The 23,515-nt window shown below is 49.1% G+C and overlaps 5 protein-coding genes; 4 read left to right on the top strand and 1 right to left on the bottom strand.

Annotated features, from left to right (window-relative positions):
* GSTUM_00005259001 (uncharacterized protein) overlaps nt 1–1,028 on the top strand; it is a 1,546-nt gene extending 518 nt beyond the window's left edge. The window contains exons 1-3 of the mRNA XM_002837258.2: nt 1–105; nt 171–554; nt 667–1,028. The exon at nt 1–105 is cut by the window's left edge and continues 518 nt beyond it. Of these exons, the coding sequence (XP_002837304.1) occupies nt 85–105; nt 171–554; nt 667–828 (567 nt within the window). The 5' untranslated portion in view covers nt 1–84 and the 3' untranslated portion in view covers nt 829–1,028.
* A 3,671-nt stretch (nt 1,029–4,699) lies between these two features.
* GSTUM_00005258001 (uncharacterized protein) lies at nt 4,700–8,274 on the top strand. XM_002837257.2 has 9 exons: nt 4,700–5,495; nt 5,614–5,662; nt 5,757–5,883; nt 6,008–6,195; nt 6,253–6,417; nt 6,494–6,515; nt 6,597–6,620; nt 6,675–6,758; nt 6,815–8,274. Exons 1-9 carry the CDS (start codon nt 4,990–4,992, stop codon nt 7,003–7,005), a joined length of 1,356 nt encoding a protein of 451 aa, XP_002837303.1. The 5' UTR covers nt 4,700–4,989; the 3' UTR covers nt 7,006–8,274.
* Nucleotides 8,275–10,660: 2,386 nt separating this feature from the next.
* On the top strand, nt 10,661–12,579 carry GSTUM_00005257001 (uncharacterized protein). XM_002837256.2 has 6 exons: nt 10,661–10,931; nt 11,016–11,263; nt 11,373–11,456; nt 11,544–11,699; nt 11,761–12,073; nt 12,132–12,579. Exons 2-6 carry the CDS (start codon nt 11,180–11,182, stop codon nt 12,203–12,205), a joined length of 711 nt encoding a protein of 236 aa, XP_002837302.1. The 5' UTR covers nt 10,661–10,931; nt 11,016–11,179; the 3' UTR covers nt 12,206–12,579.
* Nucleotides 12,580–20,295: 7,716 nt separating this feature from the next.
* GSTUM_00005254001 (uncharacterized protein) lies at nt 20,296–21,709 on the top strand (the record flags this gene model as incomplete). Its single annotated transcript, XM_002837255.1, has 2 exons — nt 20,296–21,552; nt 21,590–21,709. 2 exons carry the CDS (start codon nt 20,296–20,298, stop codon nt 21,707–21,709), a joined length of 1,377 nt encoding a protein of 458 aa, XP_002837301.1.
* Nucleotides 21,710–22,223: 514 nt separating this feature from the next.
* Nucleotides 22,224–23,511, bottom strand: GSTUM_00005253001 (uncharacterized protein; the record flags this gene model as incomplete). XM_002837254.2 has 4 exons in its annotated part: nt 22,224–22,652; nt 22,704–22,784; nt 22,845–23,100; nt 23,193–23,511. The coding sequence occupies 4 exons, from the start codon at nt 23,509–23,511 to the stop codon at nt 22,454–22,456; spliced, it is 855 nt and encodes a 284-aa protein (XP_002837300.1). The 3' UTR covers nt 22,224–22,453.
* Between the last annotated feature and the right edge of the window lie 4 nt (nt 23,512–23,515).

Here is a 23,515-nt window from a genome sequence, read left to right as displayed (position 1 = left end):
CAGTCGAAAACACATTCTGCTACGCATGCCACGGCTCCAAGCAAATATAGTGGTATTCGAACATTCACCACAACGCAGTGCCTAATGGCGCAACGGAGGATCCTAGTAATAACCCTCCCCCCCCCCTCTCCAAAACACTTCATTCCATATCTGACACGAACAATGATTAGGTCTGCTCAATCGGCAACCCAGGACAATACCTAAACACCCGCCACAGTGCCGGCCACACGCTATCAAACCTCCTCCAAGGGACACTCGCCTTCCCACCGTTCAGGAAAAGTGCTAGCTACGGTGGCAACGTCTCCATGGGCGGGTTTGACAGCACGTACACGCTCTTCCAGTCACCATCGCTCATGAACGTCTCAGGAAAATCAGTAAAGAAGGCGTGGAAAGCTTTCATGGCGGAGCTCAGCGAGGAGGAGAAGAAGAATGCGTTACTGGTTGTGCTGCACGACGAGTTGGAGGCTGCGCCTGGTCGGGTGAAGGTGAAGAAGGGGGGGTCCGCCAAAGGGCATAATGGGATTGTGTCTTGTGTTGAGTCTTTGGGGTCGAAGGTGAGTTGTTGTCTCTGCCCGCTTTGGAGGGGGAGAGGGCCGGTTGGCGGGGGAGAGGAGGAAGGGGGGAAGTGGGGAAGGGAAGAAAGCTGATGAGACGTATTCACATCAGGACTTCTGCAGGATCGGCATAGGTATCGGTCGACCAGACAGTCGAGATCGGGAGACTGTCTCTGGGTATGTCCTTGGGAAGATGACGAGTCACGAGAAGGACACGCTGAAGATGGAGTCATTACCGGAGGTACTCGCGGCGCTGGAAAAGTTATCAGTTTAAACCAGACTCCCCCTTGATCCGACCCCTTTCTTCCACATTTCATTTATATCCGATATATAAACTTGTACACCGCTTTGTAAATACTTCCCGGTACTTCTTTCCCCGCGATGCCATCCATAGCCAGATATATAGTGCTTGTACATAGCGGCACCATACATATGGTAGACATCCAATAGAACGCTGCTATTCTTACTCCTTAATTCAAAACAAACATAAACAGAGCCACAAAAGCACCATTCCCATTCCTCTTGCAATGTAGTCCCAGTTTATAATAAGACTAGCACATGCTCCAACAAACCAGACCCCACCAACCAACCCAGCGTGGCGGTAATGGTACTGCAACGCTACCGATCAATCTCGCACCGAGCAGAAAAAAAAAAAAAAACCAAGCTTAGTCACTCCTGCTGCTTCAGTTGAATGGCCGCGGCAGAGCCACAGCAAAAAGGAAGTCCAATAAAGGTGCAAATTAATCAGCCCGGTCGCGTCTAACATGTTTTGCGAGATTTTAGGGCATTGGTTGCCCTTCCCTTCTCTCACTGCTTCACAACCGGCGCTTTCCAATCGTTAACACAACTCCCCTATGATAATAATATGATAACTGTATCGCCTTCTCTCACATCTCGTGCCGTAAGTCAACCGTCGATGGCTCACAGACCCCACCCCAAGCTGAAAGGGCTTCCCGACAATTGCACTTTACACTTATTCCTATGGGGGGGGGACGAAGTGCTCTATTCGTGATTGGCTTCCCGTGCCGTACCAAGGAAGGAAGGATGTGAAACGGGCGGGCTCTATTTGTTGTTGTGTGCTCATTATGGTACAGTAAATCGGGGAATTTTTTTTTTTTTTTTTTTTTTTTTTGGAGGCCAAATGTGGGACGATGTTATTGCTGGTTCGTGTTGTGGACATGGATTCTCACTCACTCATTCCTTTTTTTTATTTTTTTTTTATTTTTAAACTCTTTTTATGTATGGCCAGAAAAAGGCCCTCAGTGGATGTCACATCTCGGGCGCCGGTGTCCCTTGTTGGTACGAGTACTTATATGGGGGGGGGGGGTGGATGGGAAAGTTGAGCCGTGTTATGGGCTGTGCTCGAGGATAAGTAAGGTTTTGCGAAATTTACGGGGGGGATTGTTTACGGGAATCGTGAGATTATGTTATTATTATTATTATTATTATTATGGTAACCGGACCTGGATTGGCTTATCATAGGCTATCATAATTTACATACTCGCATTAGGTTCCTGCCCTTGCGTCCCCTATCCCCTGTGCAAACCTTGTCAAGGCTTTGGAAGAAGAAGAGGGCATTGAAGATTTCGTGTGAAGTGTGATCTGATACTGGTACAAGTACGATAAAGGCTTTGGGGAGGGGGTACCGGTAGGCTGCTTTTGCGATTAGTTACTCGAGTATGATATGATACACTTTATCCTGCCTTATCCAGTAGATCATTTGGGATACGGTACTGTACGCCGTAAGAGACATACACTGTAATTATCGATTACCGAGCACTTGCACTCGAGTATCCCACCCGTCCTAGGCAATGAGTATCATACAGCACCCGAAAACAAGGGGAGGGGGAGGAAACACCTTGTATTGGTGCTCTGTCTGATATACTGTACGCACAGGTTCTTTTCTCTAACCACATATCCCTTTGATCCCCATTTTCGGTTACAGTACTGTACCGGTGGTACTGGTACTCGGGCACTTATGGGCCAGGACAAGTATTAAAAGGTCGAACATTCGACAGCCGTATTTTATACAGGTACAGTACTCGTAAACGGAACGCCGGTAGTGTGCAGGGCTATTAATCCTGGCTTTGGGAAAAAGCACAGGAGTCCCGTACCGCAGCATCGCATCGCATCGTTATCGTATCGCAGACGCTGGTCAATAGGTTATCCGATTCGAGATGTCATCAAATAATCGCTACGGATACCGGTGTCATCATCGACTGCGCACATCTCGAGTACCGTACCTGAATCGGTATCTCAGCCCAGCGATACTTAAAGAACCGCAGTACTCACTGTAGATCAGAATGCTACAGTACCCACAGGTCGAAATTGCTGGGTATACTCGACTCCTCTTTCCTGGCCATTGTTTTGGGGTGTCGCTTTTAGTCCATGCATCTCTGTCGGTGTAGACTATATCAAGAAGCTTTACACTAAGGGGCACTGTGAACGTGCACAGTACCAGGTTCCAAGAAAGGAAAGAAAAAAAACTAAACTCATTGGGATACAATACCGTAGCACAGTCTACCTACCCACAAGCTGTCATGAAAAGTCGATATCTTATCATCATCGCCAGATGTGGGGGGGTTGATGATTTGTCGTACTAACTAACTACCGGTAGTAGCAACTTGACGGTAATCATCCCATCTTGTGTCTTTTTTTGTTTGTTTGGGGTTAGGGATTTCCTGAAGATTGATAATTATGCTCTTCATGTTTGTATTTCTATGGGTAGACCTCCCCGGTTGGGTCCTTTTTCGATCTTCAGCGCATGTGGAGTTATACCCGGGGAAGGGTTTCTTCCGTCTCGCCAGGTACTGTACAAGGAAGGAGCACACATTATAGTATGATGATGATATTACCATAGAATAGACCTTGTTTGGCCGTTTCGTGCCCATCGTGGTATGATATCCGCCCAGGATTGTTTGCCCGGTTTGAGGGGTTTAAAAACTGCATGATAGGGAGAAGAGGGCGGCGTAACGCAGTATCATTTGCGGTACTCGGTTTCTTGCTTGCTTGCCTGAAAGAAGGCCGACTGTTGGAAAGGGGATGTTTGGTATTGCTTGGAAGCATCCCTCGGATGTCGCTTGTGCAGTATGATACTTGTAACTTGATTGATGCTCGGAATGGTTTCGCGAGGCTCTAAGCAAGCTCGGCTGAGGGGAGTGCCAATGATACCACACATCGATAGGTTAGTAGGGAAAACTCTGTGATTGCCCGAGAAGCCTAGTTTTTGGCGCCTTTGTATCATAAGTAGACTACTTTAGCACGGCATGACGGCCATCCCACCTACCACCATTTGTTTGGATCGGTTGATCCAATTTTGGGGCGGGGGGGGGAGGCGCCTCTGAAGGACTAGACTACCAGTAACACTCAATGCCAGTGCTGGACTGTCCCAGAACTTTACTAACGCCCAAACAACAGCTAAGTTATAAAATCATACCGGTGTCTTACTGGAAGGAATTACATTTAGTTTTCATCATCTATCAATACCACATGAAATATTGCTCCCTTAAGGACATTCAATTATTGGGCCAAAGCTGTCATCAGAACTTTCCGGTACCCTACCTGAGAGAACTATACTGTAGACATCCTCGATATCTACTTGTATGAGAGAACTCTTGGGTAGAATGGTTTTGGGGACTGTTTGACGCATGAGGGACATTGCAGTTGTGTAGGGCATATTGGGCCCTTGCACCTATCCGAGGGGACATTTTTGAAGCCTTCTGTAAAATACCATAATAATTATTATTAAATTTTCTAATAATAATATCGTCATGATAAAAAGGGTGAAAGAAGAAAGCCGCTGTATTTCGTTGAAACCTTGTCATCGGACTTATCTACCTCCTGATATAGCTGCGCGTTTCAACATCTTGCGCCGAGGCTTGCCAAGAATCTACTGTGCGGCTCATTTCCGATCTTTTCTTCGAGAAGGACGTGCGGTATCCCGAGGGAGTTAGTCCGTTGTGAAAACGGAGGGGAATTATGTGGGTTTCGTCATCAGTTATCAACCGTTTTTGTGCTAAGCAAGTTGGTCTTGTCGCCAAGACCTTCAAGGACTACGGGTGGTCGGTTCAACCGGGTCCCGTTCTGGGAGAGAACGCCCTGCCCCCCCTCCCTCCTGAATTAATAATATTTGCAGGTTCTTATGTGGGGAGAGGAATTCTGTCTTTTACTCTTTTCCTTCTCTTCTCTTCCTTCTTGCAGTACGGTACTCGAATACCGGTACTGTACTGTACAGTGCTGGCACCCTAGTACCGTATTGAGCACTATCAAGCCTGATCGATCTACCGTACAGAACTTCACAAAGCGTCCCATTGCATGCACAACCTTTCCTTCCATCCATAGAGAATAACACACCCCTCCCTGCCCTTTCATATCCTGCCCCATCATACAAGCTCTCCCCGGCAAAACGAAAATAAAGTAAAGAATAAAACCCAACATGTCCCTCCATCGGTACCTGCCGGCTCTCCTTCTGTCGTTGGGCACTGGCTTAGTACCAGTAACTGCTCACGAGCACCACACAGAAGGAATCCCGGAGGGAGAAGTGGTCTCTCCCGATCCCCTAGATTCGATACTATGGATCCACATCTTCACAATGATAACCGCCTTCGGAATGGTTTTCCCCTTCGGAATGGTCCTGGGGATTGCTAGGAGCAGGTGGCACGTTCCTGTACAGGTTCTGGGAACCGTCCTGGCGGTTCTGGGCTGGCTGCTCGGGCATGCGCACGGGGGGAGGCAATTCGCGCCGAACATTCACGCAGCCTTTGCGTCGTCGTTGATGAGCATGTTGGCACTACAGGTCGGCTTGGGGGTCTATCTGAAGTTGCACTTGGAGAAGGGATGGCATAGCGTTGTCAGGTGGCATCTGGTTCGCTTGCATGGCATTGTCGGGAAGGTGATGCCTGTGGTGTCCTGGACACAGATGCTGTTTGGGGGGATCACGGCGTGAGTTTATTATTCATTCATTTTTCCTATCGTCTATAATTTTTTTTCTTCCATGCCGGCGCTAGGATTGTGGGTTGCTGTTGATGGACGGGCAATTGACGGTGGTGGTGGTTGATAGGCTAGGGTTTTGCCGAGCAGATCACCAAGGGCAATGCTTAGCGCATTTTGTAGGTCATCCCTTTCTTTTCGTCCTATGATATCTTGCTTTTTTTTTTTAGGGGGACGGGGTCACTGACTGGCTTTCCTTGGCGGATACGGTAGATTATGGGCAGCTCGTTCATAGGGTATGGCATAATCATGGTGATTATGCTTTTTGCTGGCCAAGCTTGGTTAAAGAGGACTGCAAGGTCCCAGGAATTCTGGGATTCTTTAGTGATCACCGTTTGGGGTGGGTTTCGCCCAGGGTTTATGTTCTCTGTTTTTACTAACTTTTTTGTATTATAGGATGTGTAAACTCATGTATGACTACAATTGCCTTCCTCGAGCGGATCTATTGGGCTTGTACTGATGAGCGCCTTCCTTAGTCACGGAGCACAGGTGGGGCCAGGAATGGGCACATAATGATATACAGCATACTTCCATGGGTGTTGTTTGGTGGTGTGCGGGTCTTCTAGGACTATGGCTTTCTCGGGGAAAGAACAAGCAGCCAAAACGCAACCTCATTCCCGGGATTGTGATATTCCTGACCGGATATGCTATGGTAACCAAAACTGGTGCCCGTCCGTTCCAATGCATACTGACGTGAAAATTCTTCAAGTCTGCACATCCTCAGCATTTGCCGCTCTCAACCATGGTGCACAGTGTATTTGGTTACACCCTTATGGCAGCCGGGCTAGCGAGGGTCATCGAGATTGCGTTTGTTCTGCGAGATAAACCTGCCCTTGATGGAGAACCGAACAGTTTCCAGCATTTGACACCATTTGTGAGCCTCGGCATTTTCATTGGACCTTCCGTTCATATCTTTGAGTTATTGTGCTGATTATTATGTTGCTTTGTAGCTGCTCTTTGCTTCGGGTCTTAGTAAGTTTCGTGGTCCCAAGATTGGCAATTGGTCACATGCTGGCCTTTGAATGTGTTGACTGATGGCTCACGTTTTGACAGTTTTCATGTGTGCCACCGAAGAGCGTATGTTGACCCATGTTCCTATGATATTAACATTTGTTTCTGACCCTGTTTTAGAACTTGCACTTGTCAGCTCCGCTGAGATCGATCACGTGTCTTATCTTCTCGTCCTATACAGTGTGGCATTCCTGATGTACCTCTGTAGGTGTTGCTGGAGCCAACCCTTGAACTTTACTAACGGTTCTGTCATCTATCAGTTACAATGGTCCTCATTCACATATATGTCTCGAATCCTAGGGACGCGAAGCAAGCCCCTCCAGCCGTCCTGGCAGAGCGTGGCATGAATGGTCACGTGGATAGGAGGGTCCACGATGCTGAAGAGTTCGAACTCGAGGGCCTGATCAGCGAAGACGAGGGGGAAGAGAATAAGCAAGAGAGTAATCCGTAGTATCACTATAGGGGGGGCTAAACAGCGATGACAAAAATGTTTAATAATGGGACTTGGGCCTGCCGAGCCCACGTGGCGGAACCTGTTTTCGGAGGAGGGACAGGAAGGGTATTAATAGCATCCGGGCGTTATGGGCGTTCTCTTTTTCGTCTATTATCATGGAGTGATCATGTACATTTCATTCTGCATCGTAGTTTGGGGGATAAATCATGGGAAATACTGCTAGTACTTATTATAAGTACTCGGGTCCAGCAGAGGATATCTTAGCGGTCGATTGCAGTGGTGGGAATGGTAGCGTTATCTATAATAATTATAGACATGGGTAACCTCTATCATTGCTGTTATTCAGGTTTCATCCGGGTGGATGTGTAACAATGGGTAGCAGTGTTCTCAGGTGCTCATTGCCAGATACAAGTGCTGCACATGGGGTGTACGAAGATGCGGGTTATGCACACCATGGACTGGCGATATGGGGGTACAGTTTTCGTTCTGGAGCATTCACACTTTACGTCACTGCACTATAGTGTCGATGGAAAACTTGGGGTACAAAGAGGTGCAGCAGGCCTGGTCAACGATGAGAGCACAACAAAAAGGAAACGAGAATAACGGGTAATCTAAAAAAAAAAAAAAGACTCCTGACAGAGGAAGGCGTGCATGTAGATGGCATTTATGTTTAGTGTGGCTTCCGCATACCTTGACATCATATTCCGCTGCGCTTCGGAAAAGGAAAAAGGGGCTTTCCAGGACTAGGGATTTATCACTAGAGCCTAGCATTTAGTGTATATGTGGGGTGTTTATCGGAGGAAGGGGGAATTCGTATCTGGTGCACAGGACTGGCATCAGAATATCCTTCGCACTCGGAGTAACAGGAACTGGATACAGAATATATGGAACTGGATTTGTGTAATTGTGTTCATAATGCCAAAGTGTCCTTTTTCTTTTTCTTTCTTTCCCTCCTACTTTTTTCTTGAAAAGAACTGCTATCCCTCACTATCCTACATAGATCTAAGGGTGGTGGTGTGGGGTTCAAATTTTGTTTTGGGTGTGATAACGCTTCCTCCTAAGGTACTTTTTTATATTGCGAACAAGTTTCAAGTATATCTGCTGCAGCTACTTTATAGATGCTAGTACTACAGTTGCACCTAGCTATAATACAATATAATTAACGCCAAGAATTGGGAGATCAGGGGGCTGCGATCACTACGGGTAATTTTTACGATGGGGGGGGGGTTCACTATATATATATAGCAAGTTATTTTCCGGTGCAAACTTACCTGTGTGCCCACAACATCGGTTCATTAGTCTATATAGCCAGGTACAAACTGTACGAGTAGTGGTAGGATTGGAGTCTGTCACGATACCTGCACCTGAATTTAAGTGTTGAGCAGATCTAGTAAATATCTTCTGATATGAGATGAGAGGCTGATAGGGTAATTAACACATGTTGTAACTATTGGGAAAAGAATTTTACAGAACATATTAGGAGCATCCTGAGAAGGTGGACACCCCACAGAGGTGTCCTGCAAGATAACCGTATGAGATTATAAGGTCTTTTTTTTTTTTTTTTAGTGGCTAGGAAACACAAACTTAAAAGATAATATCCTGTCCGGGGAAACTACTAGCTATGCTCGTACGAGTACAACATGTGAACAAACATAGTAAAGGTGAAAACAACCAAGTCCTAAGACAAATGCCTCGAAGCAACAGGATAGAATCAACAAAACTGGCAGGCAGTAGAGCCAAGCAGAGGCAAAGCAAGGTATTACAACTACAGTACTATTGTATTAACATAGCAGTAGTGGTGCCGGCAGTGCATGGGAATGCCCAGGTGGGGTGGAGTGGTGCGGGGGACGGGGGTACAGTACACGACCGGATGGGGGAAGTATAATATGACAAAGTTAAGAATATACTACTAACTGGGCAGATACGCAGAGATTATTATTTTCTACCATCTATTTCCTTGCCCTTTTTCCGGATCTCCTGGACAGGAATAAGTATGATGCCATTCTCACTGGATGTGTGCGTACTCGAGCATGTTACATGATCCATAACGCTGTAATGCCAGTGGTCCCCTTCGGGCTTGAGTTAATGGGTCATCCTCGGTTTTAGAGGATTGTTGTATCATACGGGTATCGTAGATTCGCGCGTTCATCGGGTGTCACTCGAGTTGGTCTGGCTGTTTGCTTGGCCTTTCTCGGGTGCGAAACGGCAATCTTTCGGCACCGCACGTGCTCCTCCTAGTGGGGGGAACGAAAAACCGGACACCTGTTTGACGATTGCAACCAGGAACAACAACCGAAAAAGTGACTTTTTGGCAAAGAAGCCCATCACCTTCTCGAAAAGCCTTGGGAATTTGGGGAACAAAAGTTCCCGAGTAGTAATTAGGACACTGCAAAGAAGTATGTATACTCGAGTACCTCGGGGGGGGTTTTTTTTTTTTTGATACAAGTATATTCTCTTGTTCCCTCGATATCCAAGGTATGCCCGCGTTTTGGGGGCATCCGGGAGCACCGCAGCGATTGTGCGGGGGGGGGGGAAGGAAGATGGGGTTGCTGGCTCAATGGTGGTGATATGACGATAAACGTCATTCACTCAATAGTGGGGCTTTTTCTTTTGTTTTTCTGTTTTTCTTTCTTTGAAATGCTGATGGAAGTGCAACCATGATAGGATGGATGGACGTTGGGGCAAGTTAGGTTTAAATAAACAAACGTGGCAGAACCGCTTTCCTTTCTCCAATCTGCAGGGCTTGCGTGCTGCGGCTGCTGCTGCGGGGGTGTTTGTTCATTTATCTCTCAAATTTTTTTGAAACGGTATGATAACATAATTACTCGAAGCTGCAGGGCATCCTTACTGCACTGCACTGCACTATACTTGTGCTCGTACAAAGTGTTTCTGGGAGTTTTTTTCCTCAATTTATCGGGGTTCTATTTGTTGAGTAGGGAATGATGGTAGGAAGGACCTTTTGGTTTTGTTTTGTTTTTGGTATCGTGGTAACGGTGATATGGGGGTTGTACAAGTACTATTGGCCACTGGCCGCTTACACTATCGTTACCCCCAGAGCATGACACCGGTAGCGGTAGTTGTATAATATCGCGAGGGTAGAGGTTGGTTCGCTGTTGGTTTGGCTTGTTCGGATGCGAGTTAGTGAGTGAGTGAGTAGAAACTACCAGCCCCCGGGTGCTGTGTGCAGGTCACTTGTGTGATACTGAAGACTAAGTTAGCTGGCAGCTGCTGGGGGTGATCTCTTGTGTTCGGTGGCACCGGCACCGTATTGTATCATACTCCTACAGTTCCATACTGCACGGTACTGTACATATCGTTCACTGTTGGTAGAGTCCAAGAGGGGCTCGAAGAGGGGACTCGTGCCGGTCTTTTTTTTACAAAAGAGAGTTCTTCGAGTGCGGTTGGTTGTGGGCTAGTTCTTTTTTTTCCTTCTTCATCCTTTACCTACGTGATCATGGCTACCGCTCTTCTGCATCCCGCGCCTCCACCTCTCTCTCTCTCTCTGTCTGTCTCTTGCTGACTGACTTTTTGCCTTCGCCCCTTCCCCTACCACCACCCACCTGCCCTTTCCTCCTCGTGCTGTCCTGTCCCTCCCTCCCTTTTTCCCTCCCTCCCTTCCTCCCTCCCTCCCTTCCTCCTTCCCCCCTCTCTCTCCCGACAAACCCTACTGTAGACACCCTCCCCTCCCCCCGCCTTCAACATCCTCCCTCCTCGACTCTTTCACAACCATAAACCTCCAGAATCAGCTCTCATTCCTACTTCCTATCATACCAGTGCTTTCCCCTTCAACCCTTTTGGGTGTTTTCTCTGACTAGTCATCATTCTATTTTGTAGCCTCCTTCCTCCATTCCATTCTTTGTAGCCCTCTTACGAATAGCGAGCGAACCCTCGTCTTGCCTATCAGAGGTAGCTCGACACGCTGGGTATTTAATTACTGCCTGCTCCTGAATTTTTACCCTTCCTGGAACATTCTCTTTGATTCCTGAGTCAAGTAACGCGTACTGTAGCGATACAAAAAAAACATTACACTCTCTCACACACACACACTCTCTCTATCCACCCTTTCCCTCATTTCTATCATCACACGACAGGAAGCCGTACACACACAAAGTTAACCGCTCTCTCCTTTCCTTTCCCCCTTTACTGATATCCCTCAACTTTCACTATCACCATGACCGATGAACGCAAGATCGCTGAGCGCATGCTCATGAACGAGCTTAAGGAACTCTCCAAGGAGAACTGGGTGAATGCTGAGGTAGGTCTTCGGTTCCTCGCTGTGCCTTTGCCCTTAGGCTCGAGTGGTTTTGCTCCCTGGAAGCAACGGCCCACTGATCTGACAAATTTTTTTCTTCCTCGCTCTACAGCCTCGGGATGGAAATTTGTTCCTTTGGGATATCGCCTTGATTGTCGTAAACCCCACATCTTTGTATTGTGGGGCTTATCTTAAGGTATTATTACTCACTCTGGTTTTGCTCCTGTACTGGGCACTTTGTCGGTGCATTGCATCATCTAACTCGTTTGTGCTTTTTCTCCAGGCCGAACTCAAGATTCCGAAAAATTATCCGATGAGCCCTCCCGAGTTTAAGTTTGTTCGACCGCTGTTCCATCCCAACATCTATCCAGATGGCAAATTGTGTATATCGATTCTTCATGCCCCTGGGGAAGATGAGACATCTGGAGAGCTCGCCTCGGTACTTGAATTAGTGCCCCTCGCTTGGAGAATGTTGGTCACAGTGGCTAATGGTTTGTTAGGAACGTTGGTCGCCTGCTCAACGTATCTTTACCGTGCTGATCTCAATCTTGTCGCTGCTCGACGATGCCGAGGTTTCTAGCGCGGCGAATGTCGATGCTGGTGTTATGCTACGCAAGGAGCCTGAAAAGTATAAGAAAGTCGTAAAGGAGCACGTCGAGACTTCTAAGCGCGATATCCCCCCTGGGTTCAAGATGCCCAGCCTTGTCGAGACTAAGCCACCAGAGAAGGAGGAGGTCGATGATGACTTTTGGTGTGAATTTGATGGGGAGAGCGATTATGGGGATACCAGTGATGATGAGGACATGGTTTTTGGTAGATTGCCTTTCGGCCCCTAGTACGGTTTCGATTTACTGACCTGGCTGGCGTTTAGAGGATGATGAAGAATCTGATCCCGACGAGGCGGAGGAGATGAATCAAGAAGGAGAGAAGCGTAGTAGCTGTTGAATTGCCTGCCCAATTATATTTCCTGTCTCGCTGGTTATCTGTTGTGGGATTCTGGTGTCCTATTGCAATATACTTTCCTTGCTGACTCTTCCCCCCCTCTCTCTTTTTCTTTCTTTTTTTTTCTTTCCTTTTTTTTTTTGGCGATTCGCTTTATTCTTGTTCTTGGAGCGATTAAAATTTTAGCGTTGCATCTTCCCCACTAATTTTACTTTATCTCTCCGTTCCTTTTTCTCTCGCTGTTAAATTCTCAGGTTTCTCTTGGCTGGCTGGTTGGCGTTTCTTGGGGAGGAGATGGAGGAGAGGGTAGCATCAGTGGGGGGGGGATTACAGTCGAGGAGGATCCCGAGAAAGGTCAATATTCGTTTGAGGCTTCATGACCTGGCGCCCGTCGGTTCATTTGTTTTTATATTTTTGTTGCGCGCATGTGAGGAGCAAATTTCTCACTGTCCACAACTTGTAATCGGTGTTGTGGTCCTGGGGCTGATTTTCCAAACACCTAAACTCGGAAGGGGTGTTGCAGATGCTCCACGAGTGAGGAGTCGTGATTGCCTAATTGTTGCTGCTAAAAAAATGACGTAGAAGATCTTTCCCCATTAGTAAGTGTAATCTCGGCCCTGCGGCAGAGCCGCAAGCAGCTAGCAACACACTGACCAGTGGAAAAAAAAAAGAAGAGAAGAACGTTGGTAAAAGATCCCCCGCCGCCCCACATCCAACGACCATGCGTCTATTTCTCAAAGTCTGCAACAGGAATGTATTAACACATTCCCGACGGCCAGTGGTCAGCCATTTGCCGCCTGCTATCAATGTCGGCGGTGGTCACTTCCTCTCGAAGCCAAAGGACGAATATGGCAGAGCCCGGTACTCACAAAAAAATAGCAAGGCACCGTACAACGACCTAGCATCGGAGCAGCTGCAGCAGCAGCAGCAACAGAAAGAGAAGGAAAAGAAGAAGCGGAAAGCAGGCTCCCAGTCCTCTAAGAATTCGCTCCGAAAGGTTGCGGCTCAAGCGGGGCGTGCGACAAGTGGGACCGGGCGGACCAGAGTACTACCCCCCCACTACCTTTATCTTAGAAAGCTACTGAATCGGCAAACAAACAGGTCTGCACAGCCTACTGCACCGCAGAAAAATACGACCTCCCGAGCGCGACGCGCCTCCTCCTCGTGCAGGGTTACACCTCCGACCCCTTCCTGACGGGCTTGGACGAGCAGGTTATCCACCTCCGCCTGCCCATACCGAATTCGACCCCGAGTACGGAGACGGGGCATCAGGTTGAGAAAGGGGATGTGTTTATATTCCCGTCGGGGAACATAGTATCCTGGTCACTGCCGCCGGAGGAGGTGATGTCGGTGGGAAGGGTCATTGAACCGGCGGGGGTCCGGGTGTATGCGGAGGGGGATGTGGAGACCGAGGATCTGGAGTATGTTGAGGACTCTAGGATTCGCAGGAGCAGGATCGTCGGTGACGTGATTATGCTGGGGACGGCCAGACGGGAGAACCGGGTTTTGGCGGAGGAGAATGTGAGTCCTCAGCCATCCTCCTCCTCCCAAGACCCTTCCCCCCTGCCACCAGTACCGGCGTCGGCAGCGCACGCACCGAAAGACGAACTAAGAACGACCCTTGCCAAAGTTGCCTTCTCCTCTGGCCTCTCGCGGAGCACGAAACTGGCGGTGCTGGAATCCCTGCTCGACTCCTACCTAACGACAATCCACACTATCCCCACGCTCCTCTCCCGCGGCTCAAAGCTCCCCTTCACGCGTTCCTTTATCCTGCGCAAGACGGGTGAGCTGCTGGAGTTTCGCGCGCAGCTGAACCTCTACTCCGAACTGACGGACTCGCTGCCCGACATATTCTGGGACTCCAGGCACGAGCTCGGACTCGAAGGGTATTATGGCGCTGTCGGCCGCGCGCTGGATGTGGATGTGCGCATTCGACAGCTGAATGCGAAGCTGGATTACGCTTCCGGCATTGTCGAGGTTCTCAGGGAGAGGCTGAGCGAGAGGCATTCGCTCCTACTCGAGTGGATGATTATAATTTTGATTACCATCGAGGTTGGCTTTGAGGTGCGCAGGCTGTGGGATGAAGGACGGAGGAGCGAGGTTGAAGCTAGGGAATATAAGGAGTGGAAGGAGAGGAAAGAGAGGGAGGAGGATAGCGAGTTTCAGAGGTGGAGAAAGGAGAGGGAGAGGGAGAAGGAGATGGAAAGGGAGTAATAGTTTGCATAGGGTGGGGGCGCACTATTTGTTTTTCCTCTTTTGCAAAAAAATGGAATATCGGTGTTTTTTTCTCTCTTCAGTTTCTTTAGATTTGTATGGTAAGCGGCATTTTAGAATCATGTTGTTAATCGGAAGCGGGAGGGGGAAGGCGGGGTAAACGGTTGAAGGGGGGAAGGAGGGAGAGAAGGGATGGTAGAGTCATGGGGAGTCACTCATATGTGGCGTACATCACCGATCCTTTGCTACACCGGCCTTTATCAGTTGGTCTTGAAGTTACAATCTCCACTCCTTCAATCTACCCTATCTTCTCTGATCATGATCATTGGGCTTTCTCTCTCGGGAGAAGGTATCGGTAGCTATGCTAGTGGCGTAGTATATTCTCGTAATACCAAACGAGCACGCCCGGCGGAGGATAAAACATCCACAGTATGATATCATACAAATACCTCCCCCCCCACGATCAATTCACACCATCCGCCACGCTTCCAGGGATATGGCCAGTCAGATCCGTTGAGTAGAAAGAATGGTGGGACGTGTGTGTATGTACGGTACCCTACTATACAGTATCGTGATATGATGGGGGAAAGTGTCGGGGCACGGCGAATGAGTTCCTGCAATTGGCGGATAAGACTTTGCGGGAAGTTTTCTTAAATGGTCATCGTACGCCTTGGGTATGAAGTATCGTACCGTGAATTTTCATTGTGGCGGCTTCCTTAGATTTCACGAACCACCCCCCCCCGCGCGCGCTCTAGCCACACTGTGAGAATGGCGTGTCATCCGCAGCAACATGAACTGTGTTATACTCATACGAGGAAGTGTATTTTCCTATTTTTCCTGCCTGCCTTTCCTATTTGTATGATAAGAGAATAATATGCAGTTATTATAGTTAGTTTTTAGGTTAGAGGGACTGTAGGATGATGAGAGGAAATTGGATAGGGTTGGGATTCATTACTTTGGTATGATACTTTGGTATATAGGTTGTATCATATTCAGTGGATAAGCTATGGTCTTATACTGTACCCATATCAATCCACAAAATTTCGTTTAATGGAAAAAAAAGTTCTATGAACACTGTCACTCAGATGTGAGTTATGAATATTAAAAGAATCTGATGAATTTAATATCTGTAGCTGAACCTATACTAGAGGGGCCAACGAATAAAGGGTGGGTATACACCAGAGTACTACCGGTATAGGAGTATCAAGATAGTAAAACTTAATATTCCTAAACTGGTATGGTAGCTTTATAAGATCCTACTAAGAGGTTCTTGATTTGCCAAAGTGCTCGAGTACTGTACATAGACTAGAAGAGTTCTTGTGCTCGAGTATCATATGAAGGAAAAAGTCAAAATCAGAACCAAAATCACTACCTAGTCATTAGAACAAATATGCACAGTAGGTTAATTCCAATTGTCCGGAATCATAGTTTAGAGTATCATCATGATTCGACAGCTCCCTACTTCGCGTTGAATATAGCTCTCGCGCAGTACCACATAAGCATCCCACGCCAAGAAACAAGTCTGTGCAACCTTCTGTCACTTTTATTTTATTTTTTACAGTAAACGATCGAGGGTTAGGGTTACAGCTGCATCAATTTGTGCGCCATTCTTGTATTCTGGCAACTTTTCTCGACTTTGCTCTGACATAACCATTGAGGCCCCCATCTTTTCCCTTTCCTTTTCTTTTTTATTTTTCGGTTTTTTTTTTTTTTTTTGGAAGCTGTTGGAAAGCAACAGGGGAGTATACTGTACGAATACTTGTAACGGATTTATGATACGAACTTTCTTTCAATTCTCCCTCACTCACTCATCCATTCCCACAGTGTGAGAGCTAGAGCTGACGAAAAACCTTTTTTTTCTTCCCGTTGAGAGAGAGAGAGGTAACTTAGAGAGGATGTTACAGTTCTCGGCAACAGCGACAACGACGACAGCGACAACGACCACGACAACGCTGCTCGCTTTGCTACTACTGCCACTATTATGCTTAACAGTGACGGCATCGACGGCGTCGACATGTCGGGCCGTCACGGCGAATTATATCACGCATCGGTTACCGCAACAGTGTTTGAGAAATGGGAGTGGGAGTAGTGGGGGGAATTACACTGCTACGCCTAGTTCTAGTTTTGAGCAAGTGGTTGCTTCTATAACTGTGGTTACGGCGGGGGTAGGTGGTGAAGCCGAGGGGGGAACTCAAACAGCGATAGAAGCTTCTAGACCTACACAAGCTCCTTCGGCAAGTTCAACAATTTCCTCCGAGAATGCACCGACGGACACTGCAATCCTACCACCACCACCTCCTCCTCCACCGCCACCGCTGGGGGCTACCGGAGATGAAGGCGAGGATTCTCCCCTCGACACGGCCAAGTTCCTCTCCTTCGAGGAATGGAAAGCACAGAACCTGGCCCGTGCTGGACAGAGCTCTGAGAGCTTTGAGGATCGGGTGCGGGAGCCCCGGCGCGGTGGCGCTAGCGGTTCCCTGAACAACGCTTTGGATTCTCTGGGCGAGGACGCTGAGATCGAGTTTGACTTTGGTGGTGAACCTGATGGTGGAGTGCCTGAGTATGGGGTTGGCCGCTCGGACGGGCCCAATTCAGCGACGGCCGGTGGTGGTGGAGGTGAAGACAGTCCAGACCCGCGCGGTCATACAAGGTCCAAGAATGCAGGGACGACGTGCAAGGAGAGGTTCAATTACGCTTCTTTTGATTGCGCGGCTACGGTGCATAAGACAAATCCTGAGGCTAAGGGGGCTACTTCGATACTCGTGGAGAATAAGGATAGCTACATGCTCAATAAATGTGGTGCTGAGAAGAAGTTCTTCATCGTGGAGCTCTGCGATGACATACTCGTCGACACGGTCGTCCTAGCGAACTTCGAGTTCTTCTCGTCCATGTTTCGGAGTTTCAAGGTGTTTGTCAGCGATCGGTATCCCATCAAGCAGAATGGCTGGAAGGATCTCGGCACCTTTGAGGCGAGGAATACCCGGCAGGTGCAGGCATTCCTGATCGAGAACCCGCTCATCTGGGCGAGGTATTTGAAGGTGGAGTTTTTGACCCAGTATGGGAATGAGTTTTACTGTCCGGTTAGCTTGTTGAGGGTTCATGGGACGACCATGATGGAGGAGTTTAAGCACCAGGGTGAGGTTAGTGCTGGTGGGGCCGAAGAGGATATCATTGAGGAGGTGGTGCCTGAGGCCGTTGCTGTAAATATAGAGGATGAGGTGCTAGCACGGGCTTCGACTGTGACCCCGGCGGCCGCGGAGGAGGCACCGAAGAAGGAGGTGTATGAGGTCAATGAGGCGCCGGTGCGGAAGAAGTTCAGGATCCAGAGGGTTCATGGCGGGTCGGCGATTTGCAGACCGGTTTCAGTCTTGGAATTTGCGCCTTTGTTTCTGCCGACTTGTGCAGTCATGCATATACCCTCTGTGACCCATTCCACTCCCACCTCCGTCATGGCGGAGTCGTCCACTATCATTTCCGCCGGGACGGCGTCTTCCCCCGCAGCAGAAATTGGGACCGTCAGTCCTACGAGTGCGGTCCCGGATCCCCCGGAAAACAGCGTTAGCAAGGAGCCAGCGCCGGCGACTCCCTCCCAGGCTAAAGAGAAAGAGAAAGAGACGACGCCTAGTACTTGCACTACCAGCGCCAAAGCACCCGACACAACCTCCCGGGAGCCCGAACACCACCACCCTCCTTCCCCCCCCTCTCCCCCTCCCGCACCCCCCCTCTCCCCGGTAACGCACTCCCACTCCCATCCTCCCTCCGCGGTGCCAACAACCCAAGAGAGCTTCTTCAAAACTGTACACAAGCGCCTAAGCTTGCTAGAAGCAAATGCAACCCTCTCATTACAATACATAGAAGAGCAATCCCGCATCCTCCGCGACGCCTTCGTCAAGGTTGAAAAGCGCCAAATGGAGAAGACGACACAATTCATTGAGAAGTTGAATTCTACAGTTTTGGCAGAGCTACGTAGCTATGTTTGTATCCCCTCTCTTCCCTTCCGTTCTCGAATTCCGGGCGGTACTAACGCTCAACAGAGAGAACAATATGACCAACTCTGGCAATCAACCGTAATAGCCCTCGAATCGCAAAACACGCACACAGACCAGCAGATACAAACCCTAACCACACGGCTAACCCTACTAACCGACGAGCTCCTCTTCCAGCGGCGCATCTACCAACTACAATCCCTTCTTCTACTGCTAATAATCATAACTGTGGTTGTCAGCGTCGTTATATTGTTCTTCAACCGGGGATCTTCCTCATCAAACTCGGTCTTGCCCGGAGGAGCAGGAGCCCGAAGGTTACTAACAAGGCACCTGCGCTCGATCTCCCAGGATGACGATCCGCAAACACCGCCACCCCCGACGCCGACGCCGCGATCACCACCCAGCGGGGATTCACTAACCTCGCCAACATTGAAGTTCGAGCCCCCGAGCCCCGCCACTCTTGCCAAAGATGAGGAGGGGGAAGAAGAGGAAATCGAGGGAACAAGGAGCTCCCCTGCAACACCTAGAGGGACGAGAGATGTTACTGCGCGCGGGAGCGCATGGGCACGGTTTGGGCCCAAACTTAAGACTGATAATGGTGGTGGTGGCACTGGCAGTGCAGGGACGGGGGCAGGGAGGTGGGGTCGTCTGCCGAGTCCGTTGGGGAATTGCCCCGCGGGCGGCGGATACACTAGTGGTAGCGGTAGCGAGCGTGAGTGCTAGTGAGACGGAGAGCAGGCGTCACCGCCACCATTGCCGGAGACGTATTCTGCTTCTGGCGGGAGTGGGTGAGGGGTGTATGTCATTCTTACACCTCTCTCTCTCTCCCGCCTTTTTTTCCCCGCTGTTTAGGTATTGCTATTATACCCTCTTTCCCTTTCTTTTCTTCCTTAGGCTCAGCATGGAATTTGGTGTTTGTCTGCATTTGGCGATCGGTGGTCTGCTTTATTTTTCATTCCCTCTCTAGTGATTAATGTGCCGAACAGAAGAAGGGAAGACGGCCCTGTTTAATTTTCCTGCCTTGTTTGTTTACTTGTGCAGTGTACGAGTACGATGCTTAACGACCCTTGTTTTATTTCTGTTTTATTTTTTCCTTTTTAGTATCATACTGTAGCAAAAGAGGGGAAGAGACATCGGTATCACCATAATGACGATCTATCTGCCGGTGTTGCGAGCCCCGTGGTACTTGCATTGTTGTGTGGTGCCATGATTTAAAATTGTCCCCTCAAAGTCTCAGACCATCCGATCTCTGTGGCGAGTGCTAGAAACTCACCTATGACTGGTTTTCAGCAAGAGTGGCAAATGACAGTTCTAATCCTCAAATTTCTCGCAATACTGGTAGGAGAAGGCGAAGGGGGGGGGAACTTCCTGACTCCAACGAAACAACGCTTTACCATTGTCTATCATACAAAGTGCGACAAGCACGACCGTCCTGATTGTGACGCGCTTAAAATATATGCGGCAAATTACGGTATAGATACGCATTCGTTATTTATTTGGGTTCTTGGCGCAGCGAGTCACTGGTTGTGATTCATTGCCTTATCAGATTCATTTTCAGCCCCTGAATGGTTGTTTAATCACAATATCTTTGCCAGTGAGCAAACACACAAATTCCCAATACTAACGTCAGTCTAATCTCACTCACTCGTACACTCAACCCAACTCAACCCCCCCTGCTCCACAGCGCCGCATACACATTCCATGAAAAACTTAACACCCGACAAGCATAAACCAAGTCAAGTCAGTCACTGACTGTTATGTTACTAAAGGATATGTTGTGACTCTTGTTTACCTCTTCTCACCCTCACCCCCCCTCTCCCTCACCATAACATTATAAACCCGCTGTGCGGTATTCAATCACACCATATAACTTACCCTTCTACTTTTGCAACCATGGCTGAAATATTTGCTCAACTTCTCTACCTCTACGACGGTCTGATTAAGGCGCCCACCAGCGAAAAGGTGTTGCATAATCAGTTATGGGTTGAGCGCGCAATATTCGTTGCCTGGGGGCGCGCAGTCGGCCTCTCCGCCGATGCTCGTTCGAAACCGCTGGCGGGCGATTTCGACGATGGGGATCTGTTGCGCGCAGTGGAGATTACTATGAAGAGTGTAGTGGAGGTGTGCGCTGATAGAACGATGGCCTGGAGGAACTTTGGTGTGAGGAAGGGTGGGAGGGGTTTTCTTCGAAAGTTTCTTTGGAAGACTACTGAGGAGGAGGAGGAGGCGTGGCAGATCGCAGATGGGAGGAAGTTCAAAGACCTGGTGGACGAAATGAAGAGAGTCAACTGTGATCTGGAAAGGATTGTTTCTAGGAATTGTGTCCCGGCACACCCGGCGGAACGGGAATTCGAAGACGAGGATGAAGAGGAAGAGGAAGAAGTATTGGAGGAGGATGCAATGGCCGGAATCCCACCGCCAGCGTATTACCATCCCGTCTCTGCTCCGCCATCTCCGCCAGCATCCAACTCTCCGTCACCATCGCCATCCCCGCTCCCCTCAAACCGCCATAAACCCCGCCGCAGCAGAGACCTTCCCCCTGCCCTTGCGGCCCTCCTCACAACCTACAACATGACAGTGCAGACCTATGGCCCCTCTGCACCAGAGGCTCTCTCTATCGAAGACCTCCTCTGGCACAATCACTTTTCCCAAGCCCCTGACTTCTCTGCTGCACACACCGCGCAAATAACCCACGGCCGCGATAGTCCGGAAACTATCCGGGCACTGCACTCTCTTGCCCGTAATCTCTCCGACAAACAGGATTTCGCTACAGCACTCGCGCTCTACACAATCTGCCTTTCCCGTGAGACCCGTGTGTATGGTAACTCGCACCCGCAAACACTCCGGTCGATGTCCGGCCTTGCTTTCGCATTCCAGAACGTCGGAAAGGACGAGGATGCGCTGGAAATGTACCAGCGAGCGCTAAGTAGATGGGGAGACGTGGTTAATGTGTATACTGTGCGGGCTAGGGTAAATGTCGCTAGTATATATGCCGATAATGGACGATTTGAAGATGCGGAGGAAGTGCTGAGACGCACCGTGCAAGAGGCCGGAGTAAAACTTGGGGGTGGTCATGAGAGCACCAAATTAGCGATGCATAACCTCGGATTCTTGCTCAGAGCCTTGGGGAGGGGTAGAGAGGCCGCCGGAGTTTGTGGGTGCGGAGAGTGGGAACATGAGTGGGCAGACTGTCCGCTGCAGCGAAGGTAATGCCTTGTATGCAGGAGGGGCGATGAAAAGGGGGGGATTCGATTCTTTGTTTGTATGTTTTGAGATATATTTTGACAATCAGAGGTTCCTTTACTAAAACGATGTGCCGTCTATTAACAACGAGTGAGGTGTTGCGCAACGTGAGAGATGGCTGATTGAAGTGAGCAATGTGTTCACGAATAACTATTTGCTTGTATGTTAAGATGTCCTACTAGGACGTCTCAGAAATAGTGGGTGGAGAAAACTATGAGAAAGTAAAGGGCCATGGCTCTTCATGCACTCACAGAGTTTGCTGCACAAATGGCAGTGCCCATCGAGACACCGCCCAAGCCCCATTCGAATGATGGGGGAGTGCTGCAAGAAATAGGTGATAAATCGAACGGGAGGAGTAGAAGGATAGACTTTGGGTGAAAAGTTAGTGAGTTCAGCTTAGGGGAGAAAAAGAAGTGTAATCAATGTTGATGTATGGGATAATATTTGTTGTTGAGATGAGGAATATGGGTTGGGGAGCCAGGGGGATGAGGGAGATGAGCGGCGGGGTGTATACCGAAAAGCACAGTATGATACAACCCGGCGATAAAAGGGGAAACAAACTCAAGGAGAAAGCGTGGTCAACAATAATAAGGAGAATATTGCGTGTATTGTGTATTGTCTGACCTCCGGTGGCCAACGGAAATTACGAGTATGATAGACCATGCGGCGTGCCATCTCGAACGGACCAGCAACACCACGAAATTGTAAGGAACGAGTGACACACCATGACCGGAAGCGGAGTATGCACCGTGCTCGAACAGATTCCCACTATAATACAAGATATATATCTTATGACACAAGTACCACCTCAAAAGAATGACCCTGTCCACCGTTGTATCCTCATCCATGCACCTTCTGGTGATAGCTTCGGACGAACGTCTAGGTAAAAGCTCAAGGCTTCTGGCCGTTTCGGGTCAGGCTTCCCGCTGTAGAAATCAATGACATAGTCGATCTTCTTCCCGCAGCGGTCAATGGCCCAGTCGTGGCGGTCAAAAGGCGCTTGGTAGCTAGTTTGAGTTAGTTATTGCAAAATAGGAGGAGGGAGAGGGAGGTGCTACCCTAATAGGACCATGAACCGGGCTTTCGGCGTGAGTTTCTGCGAGTCCCCAGAGAAAGAAACAAGCTTTGGGCCACCACATCTGCAGGTTCACAGAACATCAGCGAATGCTCGGAGGCGGGTAGCTAAATTTGAAACCAACTTCTCAGAACCTCTACCGGCCTCCCATTCCTTAATCTCCTTCCACGCCCTCTCATTAACAGCATTATGTATCGGCACAATTGTGCGCATATCCTCGGCCTTCGGATCCCAGTCCTTACGCTTCATAGCGTTGAAGAACATCTCCTCCGAGGGATAGATCCAATTCCCACTCCTGGGATCTCGGTACCGTTGATCATGCTCCGAATTCGACCCCTCCATGTTCGCTCTCGGGATCGTGGAGACCTCCCGGTCGACACCTAGCATTAGATTAGAGGGCTTGCGGTATCCAGCTGGGAGCGTCTGGACCATTTTCGACGAGTCGCAGGAGGTTGAGGGCTTCACCGAGGACAGCCATGTTGAGCGGGCAGAGTCAGGTACCGGACATGCATCTGCTCCGGTAGCAGCAGCAGCTGTGGCGGGTTTGGGATTTTCTGGTCCGGGCATTTTCGGTGGGATTGCGGGCGGGTGGTAGGGAGAGTGAGGGATTGAAATGGAGATGTCACTACTCGGGGGTGGGAGGCGAGGTTTCTCCCTCGATAACAGCGCTCGATGGTGAAGGGTTTGAAACTTACCCGCCTGGCACACCGTTCCCGAGGTAGCCCATCCAACGACAGGGGTGTTGGCTCCCCTCTCAAATTGAAATTTCCCTTCTCTTTCATCGAAAACATCACA

This window comes from Tuber melanosporum, assembly GCF_000151645.1.
Source record: "Tuber melanosporum whole genome shotgun sequence assembly, scaffold_18, strain Mel28".
Lineage (NCBI taxonomy): Eukaryota > Fungi > Ascomycota > Pezizomycetes > Pezizales > Tuberaceae > Tuber > Tuber melanosporum.
The sequence above is the reverse complement of the archived record's forward strand: the minus strand, read 5'-3'. Positions and strand labels throughout refer to the sequence as shown.

What these genes read in the sequence shown, in the direction of transcription:
- GSTUM_00005258001 (XM_002837257.2), top strand. Translation starts at nt 4,990, where the DNA reads ATGTCCCTCCATCGGTACCTGCCGGCTCTCCTTCTGTCGTTGGGCACT. An exon ending in TCCTGACCGGATATGCTATG is followed by an intron (nt 6,196 to 6,252) that starts GTAACCAAAACT and finishes AAATTCTTCAAG; the next exon opens with TCTGCACATCCTCAGCATTT. An exon ending in GGCATTCCTGATGTACCTCT is followed by an intron (nt 6,759 to 6,814) that starts GTAGGTGTTGCT and finishes GTCATCTATCAG; the next exon opens with TTACAATGGTCCTCATTCAC.
- GSTUM_00005257001 (XM_002837256.2), top strand. Translation starts at nt 11,180, where the DNA reads ATGACCGATGAACGCAAGATCGCTGAGCGCATGCTCATGAACGAGCTT. An exon ending in AGAACTGGGTGAATGCTGAG is followed by an intron (nt 11,264 to 11,372) that starts GTAGGTCTTCGG and finishes CTCGCTCTACAG; the next exon opens with CCTCGGGATGGAAATTTGTT. An exon ending in ATTGTGGGGCTTATCTTAAG is followed by an intron (nt 11,457 to 11,543) that starts GTATTATTACTC and finishes CTTTTTCTCCAG; the next exon opens with GCCGAACTCAAGATTCCGAA.